The 12,418-nt window shown below is 40.8% G+C and overlaps 2 protein-coding genes across 2 annotated transcripts; both read left to right on the top strand.

Moving 5' to 3' along the window:
- The first annotated feature begins 1,402 nt into the window (after positions 1-1,402).
- On the top strand, positions 1,403-4,517 carry LOC139299271 (uncharacterized). The gene is made up of 3 exons (XM_070922178.1): positions 1,403-1,433; positions 1,562-4,191; positions 4,270-4,517. Exons 1-2 carry the CDS (start codon positions 1,403-1,405, stop codon positions 4,105-4,107), a joined length of 2,577 nt encoding a protein of 858 aa, XP_070778279.1. The 3' UTR covers positions 4,108-4,191; positions 4,270-4,517.
- Positions 4,518-5,580: 1,063 nt separating this feature from the next.
- On the top strand, positions 5,581-8,462 carry slc52a2 (solute carrier family 52 member 2). The gene is made up of 4 exons (XM_070921778.1): positions 5,581-5,710; positions 6,645-7,500; positions 7,590-7,713; positions 8,253-8,462. The coding sequence occupies exons 1-4, from the start codon at positions 5,581-5,583 to the stop codon at positions 8,460-8,462; spliced, it is 1,320 nt and encodes a 439-aa protein (XP_070777879.1).
- Positions 8,463-12,418: the final 3,956 nt, after the last annotated feature.

The following is a 12,418-nucleotide window of genomic DNA, read 5'->3' as shown; positions in this document are numbered from 1 at the left end:
GCTACAGCATGCAGCACAGCCCTTCTGCTTTGTATTATTCGCGGATTATTGCAGTTAAGTATGCTGAATTTCCTACAGGTATAGTTGGTGCTAACACTAGCAAGTTGCACGGAAAGCTAACATTAGCATGCAGGGGTAGTTCAGCGTTAGGGACAACAGTTGAAAATTAGCCTTTTGGTAAACACTGGCACGTTTACAGGGATGTTGATCAATGTGCGTTGTCCCTGAAAGTAAATAGATAAAAATGAAAACATAAAAAATAGCGTTAATGCTAAAGTTCCCACAGTCGGGCTGGTAAACCACAGAGATGGCATTGGGCTGTTATGTATATCTGAATTTCATGGGAAAGAAAGGAAAGTCTTATTCTTAAATATGTATTTCTGAATTTCATGGGAAAGAAAGGAAAGTCTTATTCTTAAATGTGTGCAGCCAGTATAGAATATCCAGGGGTGGTGAGGGGTGGGAGGGATTTCCCTGCATAGCCTGGACCCCCAACTCCCACAAGGTGACACAAACACAGATGTACACTAATTTTCCAGTTGATTTGGTATACCTGCCTAAAACTAATGCATTTTAATACAACTGCTTTGCAATAAACCCTCATGAAGGCTACAATGTTCAGGTTTTGTTGAAACAGTTTTAGAGGTGTGGATTCAACTTTATGGTCATTTTGGAGACTGTTGTCAGTGGTGCTGTTGTATTGTGTTATGATGAGAGGCGTTTTTAATATTTTGAATGTTAGAAACACCTCATTGTGCAACATGATACAAGTCAACAGCACCACCTAAACTATTCAGATCTTGAGATACAATTCAGTAACTTTAACGTGTATTAGAGTGGCCTCTAACTTAATTAGTAAAATGTTCTTTTTTAGGGAATGAAAGGAGTTACTTTTCCTGCAGAGCTTCAGTATCGTGTCTTTGTGCATGCTGATGCCAAGAGGAGGCATTTTTCTGCAGCGGTGCATTCTCCAGGACAACACTAAATGTATGACACTTGCTCCTGTTCTGTTTCATCTCCCTGCTCAAGTAAATGTTTATTACTTGTCGTTAGTGCCATGATGCAATTTTACTTAACAGCATTATTGTCTCTTTCATTGTGATGGATTAATACATTTGTATTAGTGTTAGTCTCCAGATTTGATTTCTCTGCTTTTCTGATAAACTGATATAAAACTAGCTGTCCTTATCTGTGATACATGGTAAACAGCCATAGTTATAAAAGTGACGAGGGCATTACAAAACACACATCACAACTCAGTTTCACATATTCAGTTTCAATCAGACTGTAGGTACGCACCAATTGGACATACAAAGCTATCGTTTTGTTTTAACGTACACATCCCCTTTCTTGTTTAAGTTGTTAACTTTTCTCCTGTGTCTCTCTTTTAAAACAGCACACAATGGAGGAAGGCGAAGATTTCTCCCTTTGTGGTAAAACGGCTGTAACTGAAGCTAATCTGAGTAAGTTAAATGGCCATAATCCCCATACTTCCAGAAATCTTTGCATCTCTTGCAACATCACTTCTTTGTGCTCACTTGCTAATGTTTCTGTTTTTCAGGAGATGAGTACTATTGGAAGCTTGTTGCTGACTTCATTGGTCCTCAATCGGGAGAAGGATTAGAGCTTGAAAAGGCACCATGCAAGAATAGACTTTTGATTCAAGTGGGACTTTTGAGAGAGGACAATAATTTTCCGTGGATTGCCATTGTAGATTGGCTCAAGAAAGTTTTCCCCGGTCATCAGTCAGCTGACTTTCGTCGTTTGATTGAAAGAGGCATCGCAACAACATTGAGTCTGGGATGCGATGCGAGGCAGACCTTCCTGGAATCAGACGTCAACTTTAACTTTGTTGGCCCAATATGTGATAGCATCGGAGTAGAACGGCAACATCTTTTGGAAATGAGGGATTTTGCAGAGCGAGCACAGTCAATTGAAGTCACGAATGGATTGATTCTCGAGTTGAGCAACTTTGTCACCAGGGAGAAAATCGCACCAGTCGTCTTAGTTACTTGGCTTAGAAACTTCAACCCTGAGTTTTGTAAGAATGGGGATATTCAAAAGGCATATAAAGTCCTTAGAGCCAAGATAAAAAAGTTAAAACTGCATTACCGCAATTATGAAACAAGAAGTCACAGGAGGAATGCAGTGATGGAAAATCTGCTTCAAAGTCCATTTGAACTGGTGCGGAAACGAACACCTAGATTTATTGCAAAGAAACGCATGAAAAGAGACGACAGTGTTAATTATGAAAAGGTTACAATCAAGGAGGAATATGAGAGCTGTGAAATCATGCAAGGTGAGGAGTCTGAGATGAACAGAGGAGTTGTGAAGAAGTTAATAATGAAAGAACAAGTCTCTGCATTTGGTGAAAGTGATGAGGATGTGGATGGATCCAACAGCGGAGAAGAAGACTCTGATAAAAAAGGAGAGGCCCTGACTCTGCTTGACATTGCAATGCTGTCTGTCCAAAAGCTGTCAAGTGTGTACGGTGGAAAAACCACAGCATGCAAGCAAGTTTCCTTAGATCTCCTCAGAAATCACTACACTCTAACATGCAAGGAGCATCCACCTATGGCAGAGTTTGAAAAAAAACTCGACTCGCTCTGTGAAGACATTTCGCTTGCCTCTCCGATGGTGTTTATAAACTACAACGCCAATTTCCTTGTCGACGTGCATGATGCCATTGAGCAGCAGATCATGAGCTTTGAAAAGGAGATCATTCTATCAACGGGAGAGAAACTGGGCCGTGACAAGCTTCCAAAATTCAAGAGCATTGTGAATTTGTCAGAAAGCGCCACGTCACGCTACATTCACATGGCTTGTGATATCTTAAGCCCTCGCACCCCTGATACGCAAAATTACAGAAAACACTGGGTGGCTTTCTGTGAGGAGAAGAAAAATCCCTCCAGACTTAGAGTAAATGAGTCAAACCGATTCAACGACTACTTTGAAGCTTCAGCGGGTCTTATTCACCATCACAAAGAGATCGGGCTCTTCTTCTCTGATTTGCTGTCAATGAACGACGACAAATGCCCAAACGTTATTCTGGAGAGTGTCGCCACTGATGCCGATGATTCTGTGATACAGAGTCTTGTGTGCGTTCTGGCCATCGTTTACTGCAAAATCCTCGGCCCTTACTGGCAGCTTCTGAAAAGTGGAGGAGAGTACTCGCTCTTCGGCCAGTACATCCTCTGTCTCTACCAAAAGTTCCTTGACTGGTCCAAAGATCCTTCAACGCTGCTGGAACCTGAAGGAGCCACAAATGTTTTTCTGCAGTTCCCATTGCAGGAGAAAACCTTTGATGGAGTGTTTCATTACTGTGGTCAGTGGCACACAAATAGGGACCTAATCAGAGCTTGCTTGAAGAGGATGGTAAAGGTGATTGCTGCTGTCACTGAGGAACACCTGAAGGATTTCCTGCCCGGAGGATCATTTTCTCAAGTCCCTTCATCAGATTTGAGCTCACAGCTGGTTAGGTGCACATTCTCCGTCTTGATGGCGGAGTATCCCTTCGGCCACGAGCACCCTTACAAGAAGAAAAGACCTGACAAGTCCCCCAAACGCTCCTTGGATAAGAACGTGCCATCTGATAGCTCCCAGGAAGATGACGACCAATCTGATTCATCTGACAGCAGCTCCAATGAATCTTCCGGTTGGAAGAAAAAAGATGACTACAGTCCACCGTTGAAGAAAGGTTACAGAAGTAAAAGAGAAAAGACAGAAATTGTGTATAAAGAAGAGCGTGTGGAGAACATGGATAGGGACTACATCATAGCTACAGTGAGCAGGAACGGAGGGCCGTGCAAGACACAGCAGGATGTTGACAAAATGCTGCTGCGTTTTGATGGAAAACCCCGAGCTGAGAAACGGGAAGCAGTCCGCTGTGAGATACTGTACCAGAAAATGATTCTGAACAACACAGACCCAAACTTGGATTGTGTTTTCCACAACAGCACACACATGGTGTTGAAGCTGAAGCTCTCGCTTCCTCGGGTTAAACCTGGATACTCTCTTGTTTGGGCGCCTAGAAAGACAAAAGCGAAGCCTGTGCTCAAAGACGCAACGGATGCTGCAACTGATCAGAGTGAAAGCAGCCACACGTGAGAGCTTTCATTGCATCTGAGAAGTGTGATACTGAGGGATTGAGGATGATAAATTACTTGGGATGAAGGAAAGGGGAAGGAAATTGTGTTAACATGTGACTTCCACATTATGAATCTTTGTACACACAATGACCTCCATTTTTCCACACAAATTATGTATAAGCCAGATGCAGCTGTCATATGTGTGTTACATACTTTATTTTCAGTGCCAATAAAAAGCTCTTATACTTTTGATATGATTTGCATGGTTCTGTATTGTAAAGATTTTCTAAATGTTAACTTTTTTGTTGCTAAGAAGGAAACTTATTTTTTATACGAGATTGTACCCGTCGTGATCATGCAGAGCTCAGTCAACAATCACTGCTGAAGATGTTATAGAAACCATTGACAAAATAAACATCTTTGTTCATATTTTGTTGATATTTACTTTGTCAACCTGTATGATGTCTAGTCATTGAGACGGGGTCAGAGTTACAAAATCAACCCAGCTTTAGTTGAAGTTCATGACTGTATTTTTCCCCCCACCATCTGTCAGGATCTTGTTTTTGTCAGTCACATAATAACCTTGTGTTTCTCCAATTTGAACGCCATTTGTGGTTGAATCACACACAGGCATCAGCAATGTCAATGAGTTCATGCTTATAAAAGTGTTAACTGGGAGGAGCTCAAGAAAGTAGAAAGGCAGTAATGACAGAGGGGCTTATTGGGCTCACTGTGCCAAATGTTAAAGCCTTAAAGAATTCATGTTTCCAAATATATAGGCAAGAGAAGATGAAGGAGCCCCCAAGCCTTATTACAAACACCAACCATTTGCTTTAGAAGTTGTGTCTATGCTAAAGCTAACTTTGATATATGTAACTACATACAGTATAAACATTTACAGGTACTCAGTTCCTAAATCATAGCCGGCAATGATTGTAAAATACAGCTCTCCAAGTCTAAGCTTTTAGGGAAAACGCTTGCTATTGACTGAGCTGTATCTCTGAGATGCCGCCCGCGTCAGTTGTCAGCGGGATGAAAACAAACGCACCCATCGTATCCAACCGGCGGTCAGCGACGATTTCTGTGACGATGGTGCCTTCAGGTTTGTCGGAAAACTTCACAACCCTGGATTTACAGCAGCAACAGACACAGTGGATGTCGAACACTGAAGTGGGTGATTATAACTGCAGGAGAACTGTTATGTTTTGGTATTATTTCCTAGTTAAGTTTAGGGAAAAGTTTTGTGTCCAACAGTCATTATACAAATAAAATGATAGCCCGAGGCACTTGGATACACGAACTTTTTTAAATCTGACGTAGGAATTTACGAGGGGTGCCTGAAGGCACTGTGGGAAGGGAGCTTTGCGTAAGTGTCCACCAACATACTTCAGGTCACTGTAGCGTGTGGAAGAACACATTGTCGGTGTTTTACCCAAGTCAAACGGTTTACCACAGCTTTCCTTTGTTCCTCTTGGCCGGAATAAGCGGCACCATGTTCGGTAGCTGGTGGAGCAGTGCATCGGTGACCCACGGGCTGATCGCCCTGTTCGCCATGGGCTCCTGGATTTCCGTCAACAGTCTGTGGGTCGAGCTCCCGGTGGTAGTCAATGTGCTGCCCGAAGGTCAGTGGTCCAACTTCTGGAGATAATTCATCTGGCCTTTATCTATCAGATCCAAGCCATTATTAAGACACAGTCACCCCCATTTTGATCCCTTTCCTTTGTTATTCAAGCTTTGGTGGCTTCATCGGGAATTCAGTCAAACCCTGGCGACGTTAGCTTGTGCTAGCTAGCTACACATTGAACACAGGTGTGTTACTGTGATGGTTTCTCAACCCAGAGTGTAAAGAAATATTTAATGTAAAAATGTACAATACATTGTAGTTACAGGTATAGCAGTATCAATAAATAAAAATGTACTTTAAGTTACAGAACAATGCACGTTTTTCCTCTTTCCAGTTGCGGAATAACTAAGTACATTAAAGTAACGCTACTCAAGTACTTACAACTTGAGCGTACTTGTACTTTATTTGAGTGTTTCAAGTTTATGACACTTTATGTTCATACTTAACTACATTTCAGTGGGAAACATTATACTTGTTACTCCACTACATTTATATGACAGCTGTAGTTACCTGATAGATTGAAGTTTTCAATACTAAGCAGTGTTTATACTAGAGTATATATATTTAAATGTAAATGCACCTCCACCAGCTACAAATGGAAAATACAGCTTACACAGTAATCCATGTGTAATAATACTTCAGTAATGTATTTTATAACATTCTGTTGAATAACGAGTACTTTTACTTTTGATACTTTAAATTCATTTAGCTGCTAATACTTAAATACTTTTACTTACTTTTACAAATATTCAGTTTAATTCTCTTTGGTAGTAAAAAGGTCTTCATTTTCTGAAAGTATGTCTGAAAGCACCAGTTGTCAATCCAAAAACACTGTCACAGTTTTTATTAAAATACGTAAAAGATATTGTTAATATTGTTTTCCTATCTGTACCTCCATTTCCCTAACTGATAACTGGCTTTTCTTGTTTCAGGGTGGAACCTGCCTGCCTACCTCTCAGTGCTGATAGCGTTTGGGAACCTTGGTCCGATCGCAGTGACCATCACGCATCACTGTGCTCCAGGACGCTTAAACGAACGCCTCGTCATCCACTGCATCCAGGTGCTGGCCGTGGTAGCGTCCGCTCTTCTGGCTGTCTTCTGGTCGCACACCGTCACAATAGCTGGAGAAGAAAGGTCACTGCTGTTCCTGCTCTTCACCTTTGTGTTGTCTTTTGTTTGCTGTACATCCAACGTCACCTTCCTGCCTTTTATGTTTCGTTACCCCCCTCAGTATATTCGTACTTTCTTCATCGGTCAGGGCTTCAGCGCCTTGTTCCCTTGTGTCGTGGCTTTAGGGCAAGGCGTTGGCAAGCTGGAGTGTAAACCTGTGAATGGCACAGTGCAGCCAGAGTATTTAAAAGAGAACTTTCCCGCACAGAACTTCTTCTGGTTCTTGTGCGTCATGCTGTCGATCTCAGCTCTGAGTTTCTGGGCTTTAACGCGGAGACAGACGGGGTCACAGGAAGATGCACCGCCGCAGGAGCCTGACAATGCAGCGGCGGTAAAAAACGGAGAGGAAACACACCCGCTGCACAACGGAGGCACACCGGTGTCTGAGGAGCAGGTGCAGGTGGAGGAACAGCCACCTGCTCAGACATTTTGGGGACAGCGGAACATCTACCTGCTGTCACTGCTCGCTGTCTCCAACGCCCTCACCAACGGCGTCCTGCCGTCTGTGCAGAGTTTCTCCTGTTTGCCCTACGGCACCATGACCTTTCACCTCTCTGTGGTCCTTGGAAACATAGCGAACCCCCTGGCCTGCTTTCTAGCTATGTTCGTTATCCTGAGGTGAGAATATATGAGTGATTTAACACGTACATTACTTTTTGAAAAACTTTGGCTACACTGTTGTGATTGGGCCCATTTTTGTCTTCCAGGTCCTCCACTGGTCTGGGCTTCTTGTCTTTATCAGGGGGAGTGTTTGCTGCATATCTCATGGCGTTAGCAGCACTCAGCCCCTGTCCTCCACTCCTGGGAAACCCTACTGGCACGGCTTTAGTGGTGAGTGATGAAAGACCACACTTTTTTCAATACATTACTTATTTAATTTAATAAAAAATAAAAGTTAGCAGCCAGGTTAGAACTTAGCCTAATTAAAATAGTCTAAAAGTGGCCAAATTTTGATTTAAATCAAGAACTGATCAAAGACAAAGTAAGTAAGTAAAACTAAGTAAACATTATGAATCTGACCAGACATTTGATGCCATTTCCTACTCTTTGCCTCTTTGACTGCCACATTTTAGTCTGTATTAAGAAACCTAATTTCTCAATCAGCTTCTTACTTTTAGCAGGGGGGTCCTACATGAATATTTTTTGCCAGAGTTAGAAAGGTTTTGATTGAGATTTCTGTATTTGTGTTTGTACTTTTCTCGCTGGTTTGAAGTGGGTGATACCATGTTTTTCCTTATTTAGCAATATTTAAATCTATTTAAGTGATGTCAGTTGTGGGGTTGTTTGCCTGTGTTGCCAGGACGCCATCATAGGCTTAAGCCTCATCTATTTTTTTCTCCATGTCCTCTACTTGCTTGCGCCCCCTGCAGGTCATCTCCTGGATTATTTTCACCGGCCTCTTCTCCTACCTTAAAGTGGTGATTGGGACGTTGCTCCACGAGGCCGGTCACGCTGCCCTGCTGTGGTGCGGCATCTCCATCCAGGCCGGTTCCCTTATCGGGGCCCTCACCATGTTCCCTCTGGTCAACATCTATCACGTGTTTGCCCGGGCTCAAGAATGTGTGGATAACTGCAGTTAGCAGAGATATGTAATTAGTCGTTTTTATAGACACAGCTCCCATTTATTTGTCATGGGAAACGACTGTTTTAACGCTGTTTTGAGGGGGTCTGAGTGGAGCACCAGATCTGTCCTGGCCTCATCTTTCCTGGGGATTATGCCACCAATGAGGCATCCCCTCCTGACTCAGAGGCCTCTGAGCCTGTGAGAGTAAAAACTTTCCCAGATAATGGGAGCATTGTATTGCTGCACATTGGCCAAGGGGATGCAAAATGCGTATGATGCAGTAATACCTCAAGTGCTTTGTGTGGTATTTTGAAATGAATCTCTGTAGTTGTTTCACTACAACAGATCATGTGAAAAGCTGTTTACTCAGGGACACAATCATTAACTTATTCATCCACATGTGTTGCTCCTGAGTCTAATTCATGATAATTATTCACACAGTCTCATTCCCACAGAAAGGTGAGGAGTATTTTTTATTTTTTTTTAATTGTTTTATTTGTTAGCATTTTCAAATGTTTGGCTACCTCTTTCCTTTGATCACATGTAAGCATAAAATATGAGTATATGTACAGTTTCATCACAGTCAGATATACAATTCAGTTGTGCTGATTGTGAAAATGGCATAATTTGTGATGCAGTAACTTAAAACATACAGTTCATTGATGCAGTGCCATTCCTTGATTTCGCGCCAAAATTATTTCTCTGTGCCTGAAAAATGTTTCATCTGACAAAACATGGCTTTCACAAATTTCTTTCCTTCAGATTTGACTTTCTCATAATGTTTTATACCAACATTTTGGATTTTTATTCATTCCAAATATACAGTAATGTTATGTTACCTTAAGGGAACAATATCTAGCTTTGATGAGTAGTACAGTAATGAACAGTTTTGGTAAACAAGGGATTGTATCATCTCAGTCTTTGAAATAATAATGATGATCTGCACTAATACCTTGTAAGGTAACTTGTATTAACCATGTTACTGTAAACCAGATAGAAAAACTTCATTAAGCTCTTCAGAAGTTTACAGAGGAATAATATCTGTTAACGTTGCCTTAACTTTACGGTGGTAATCCTGCTTTTGTAATTTATCAATAATGTGTTCAGTTCTGTGCTGATTGAACAGTGAAGTGATTGATGGTACTTTTTATGACCGTGGACATTTTTTGTTGATTTTTTTTTGTTTTGTTTTGTTTTGATTGTCACGCGCACGTCATCATGTGGCTGATGTTGCTGATGATGAAGCGTAGCTGTGAAATGACTGTAAACAATAAAGATTTGTTGAAAACGGTCCTGAAGCTTTTTTGGTCATTACACACTAGTGTGGAGGAAACCTACAAGACAAATATTGATATCAGCTGTTATCCGTCCAGTATTAAAAGTACAGTGAACTCTGAACTACAACAACATATACTACTCAGAAAAAACATGGATTAATGATATATTGCAGTATTTTATGTTTACTTCTAGGTGGTGCTATACTACTTGACTTTCTTGATGAAGGTAACAGTATTTAGGATATATAAGAATATTGCATATTGCGTCATTCATCACTGATCAGAACATACTTTGTTAACATGAGTCAAATTCAGAGACGCTAAAACAGAATATCTGAATCTTTATAAACATTTATTCTATTGTGCACGTGAGTTTTGTGTTCAGTTGAATGAAAATGATCTGCTTGAGATTATTGGATTAGTGTCTCATATTAATTTGGATAATAAGTATTGGAATGTATATTAAAATAAAAGACTGACGTGCTAAACTCTGACATTGCTAGTCACGTTCCAAAATAAAGAAATAATCCAACATTTTGGGAAATTCACTTCATTTTCTTTCCAAGCATTAGATGAGAAGATTGATACCACTCTCATGTTCGTATGACAAATATGAAGCTATATAGCCAGCAGCTGTTAGCTTAGCTTAGCTTAGCATAAAGACTGGAAACGGGGAAACAGCTAGCTTGGCTCTGTCCAGAGGTTAAAAAAAAATCCACCTACCAGCACCTCTAAAGCTCAGTAAAGACGACGTTAGATCTCATTTGTTTAATTTGTACAAAAAGCGGAGCGCAACAATGACACCGTGTGGTTTCATGAGGGTTTTGTGCCGGTCTATTTCCTGGCCGGGTGGATTTAGCCTCACCGTTTCCTCCTGTTTCCAGTCTTTATGCTAAGCTAAGCTAACTTATTCTTAGCAGACTTTTCTGAGAGTGACATCGATCCTACTCAATTAATTCTCTGCAATAAAACAAATCATAAATGTTGATCTATTCCTTATGATATTTGAAAAATTTAATTCAAACAGATTGGCTTTTGGTAATTTGGGTTTTTTGTCAAATGATTCGGCTACATAAGGTTACATTAATCCTTATTTTTCTAAAAACAAAAAAGTGCATGGGGATTTGTAATACCTTGTCCACCTTAAATCAGCTAATGAAATGTGTTGTTGTGTAAGTGAACGGTGTAAACACTTCAGTCACTTTCACCTCTGCTCTGCTCCCATGATCCCCTTAAGCAGAATTAAGGAATTCTGTAGATTCTTGAATGCGTCTCACTCATTTAGAAACTGCTTCAAGGCAACATCACAACATGTGACGTTTATTGATGATCCCGACTGTGAATGTTTTTAAGGTTGAGACAATGATTAGTTAACCAAACATGTGTCATGGTTGGCCACATGCTCTCACACCCACTCGACCCAAGGAGGGTTTAATCCCTTGACGCACACACACACACAGTTTACTGCACAGGACTTCTTTCTCTCTGCAGAAAACTGAAAACTCTCCACCAAACAGCATGTGAGTATCTGCAGGGGTGCATACATTTCATGCCATTTCATTTTCATACTTTTATGGTTTGAAATTTGTGACCAACAGGGAAAACTGTTGACTGAAGGCTCAGCTATTTTTCATGTATTATGCACAGAGCTGTTGATGTTTTGAACAGATTTATTTGCTGATTCTGTAATATTCTAATGTTCATATGCTAAATATCCAGATTCAGTGAGTTTAACTACAACTCAACTTTTTCAGGAGATTGTTTAAAGTTAGATAATGCGCTTTTCACGGATCAAAGACTCCACTGCAAGAAGTCTCTTGTAAAATAAACAATGCACTGCTCAGATGTTTTCTTAGGTTATATAATAGTTACCAGTGCAGCAGGTGGTCATGTTTCTTTTGCTGCATGCTTGGTGTTTTAAGCGGCTTTCACCCACATCCTGTCTGTGATCAAATGAAATAGCTTGACATTGATGAAATCTGGCCCTGAAATCTGCATGTAACATTTTTAGCATGCAACACGTTTCAGCTGACGGGACTGACTGAGAATCTGCTCAAAATGAAACCATTTCACAGCTAACAGACCAGGAAAAGACAAGACTTCAAGGAAACATTAACTAAATGTACTGCACCTTTAGCAAGTGTTGGCAGAGGGATGCTCCCTCATGGTAACACATTAATCTGTGATGTTGAGTTTACCATTGACATTCTCTGTAGTACCGCTTTTGTTGACTTGTCTCATTGTTTTACTCATTTTAATAATTTCCCATTCTATACTGCTTTATTATTGATTTGACGTTTTAAGATATGAACAAAACGGAGCCAAGAGGCTTTCAGTTTGTGGTGCTGTGGTTCAGCTGAACTGCTGAGCGCTGATTAAAAGATTCTCTAGGTTAGGTGCAATGTTTCGATTGCCAATCCATCCAGTAGATGTTGAGAATAAACGATGAAAGTGATAATGAAAGGTTGACCTGGCACTAGAGGAAAAGTCTGGGGATCATCAAAGTCATTAGGATCCTCTGGTAACCATGGCAATTGGCCACAATTTTCATGGCAATCCATCTAATAGTTGTTGAGATATTTCAGTCTTTAGTGGTGGACACTCACCAGCATGTAAAGACAAGGTCCAGGTTTTCCAATTCAGTAGGGACTTAAAGGACAGCTGATGTGTTTATTCACAGACATTTTTTGTGTAT

Source organism: Enoplosus armatus, chromosome 16 (assembly GCF_043641665.1).
Source record: "Enoplosus armatus isolate fEnoArm2 chromosome 16, fEnoArm2.hap1, whole genome shotgun sequence".
Classification (NCBI taxonomy): Eukaryota; Metazoa; Chordata; class Actinopteri; order Centrarchiformes; family Enoplosidae; genus Enoplosus; species Enoplosus armatus.
Note: the sequence above shows the minus strand (reverse complement) of the source record. Positions and strands in the feature narration are given on the sequence as shown.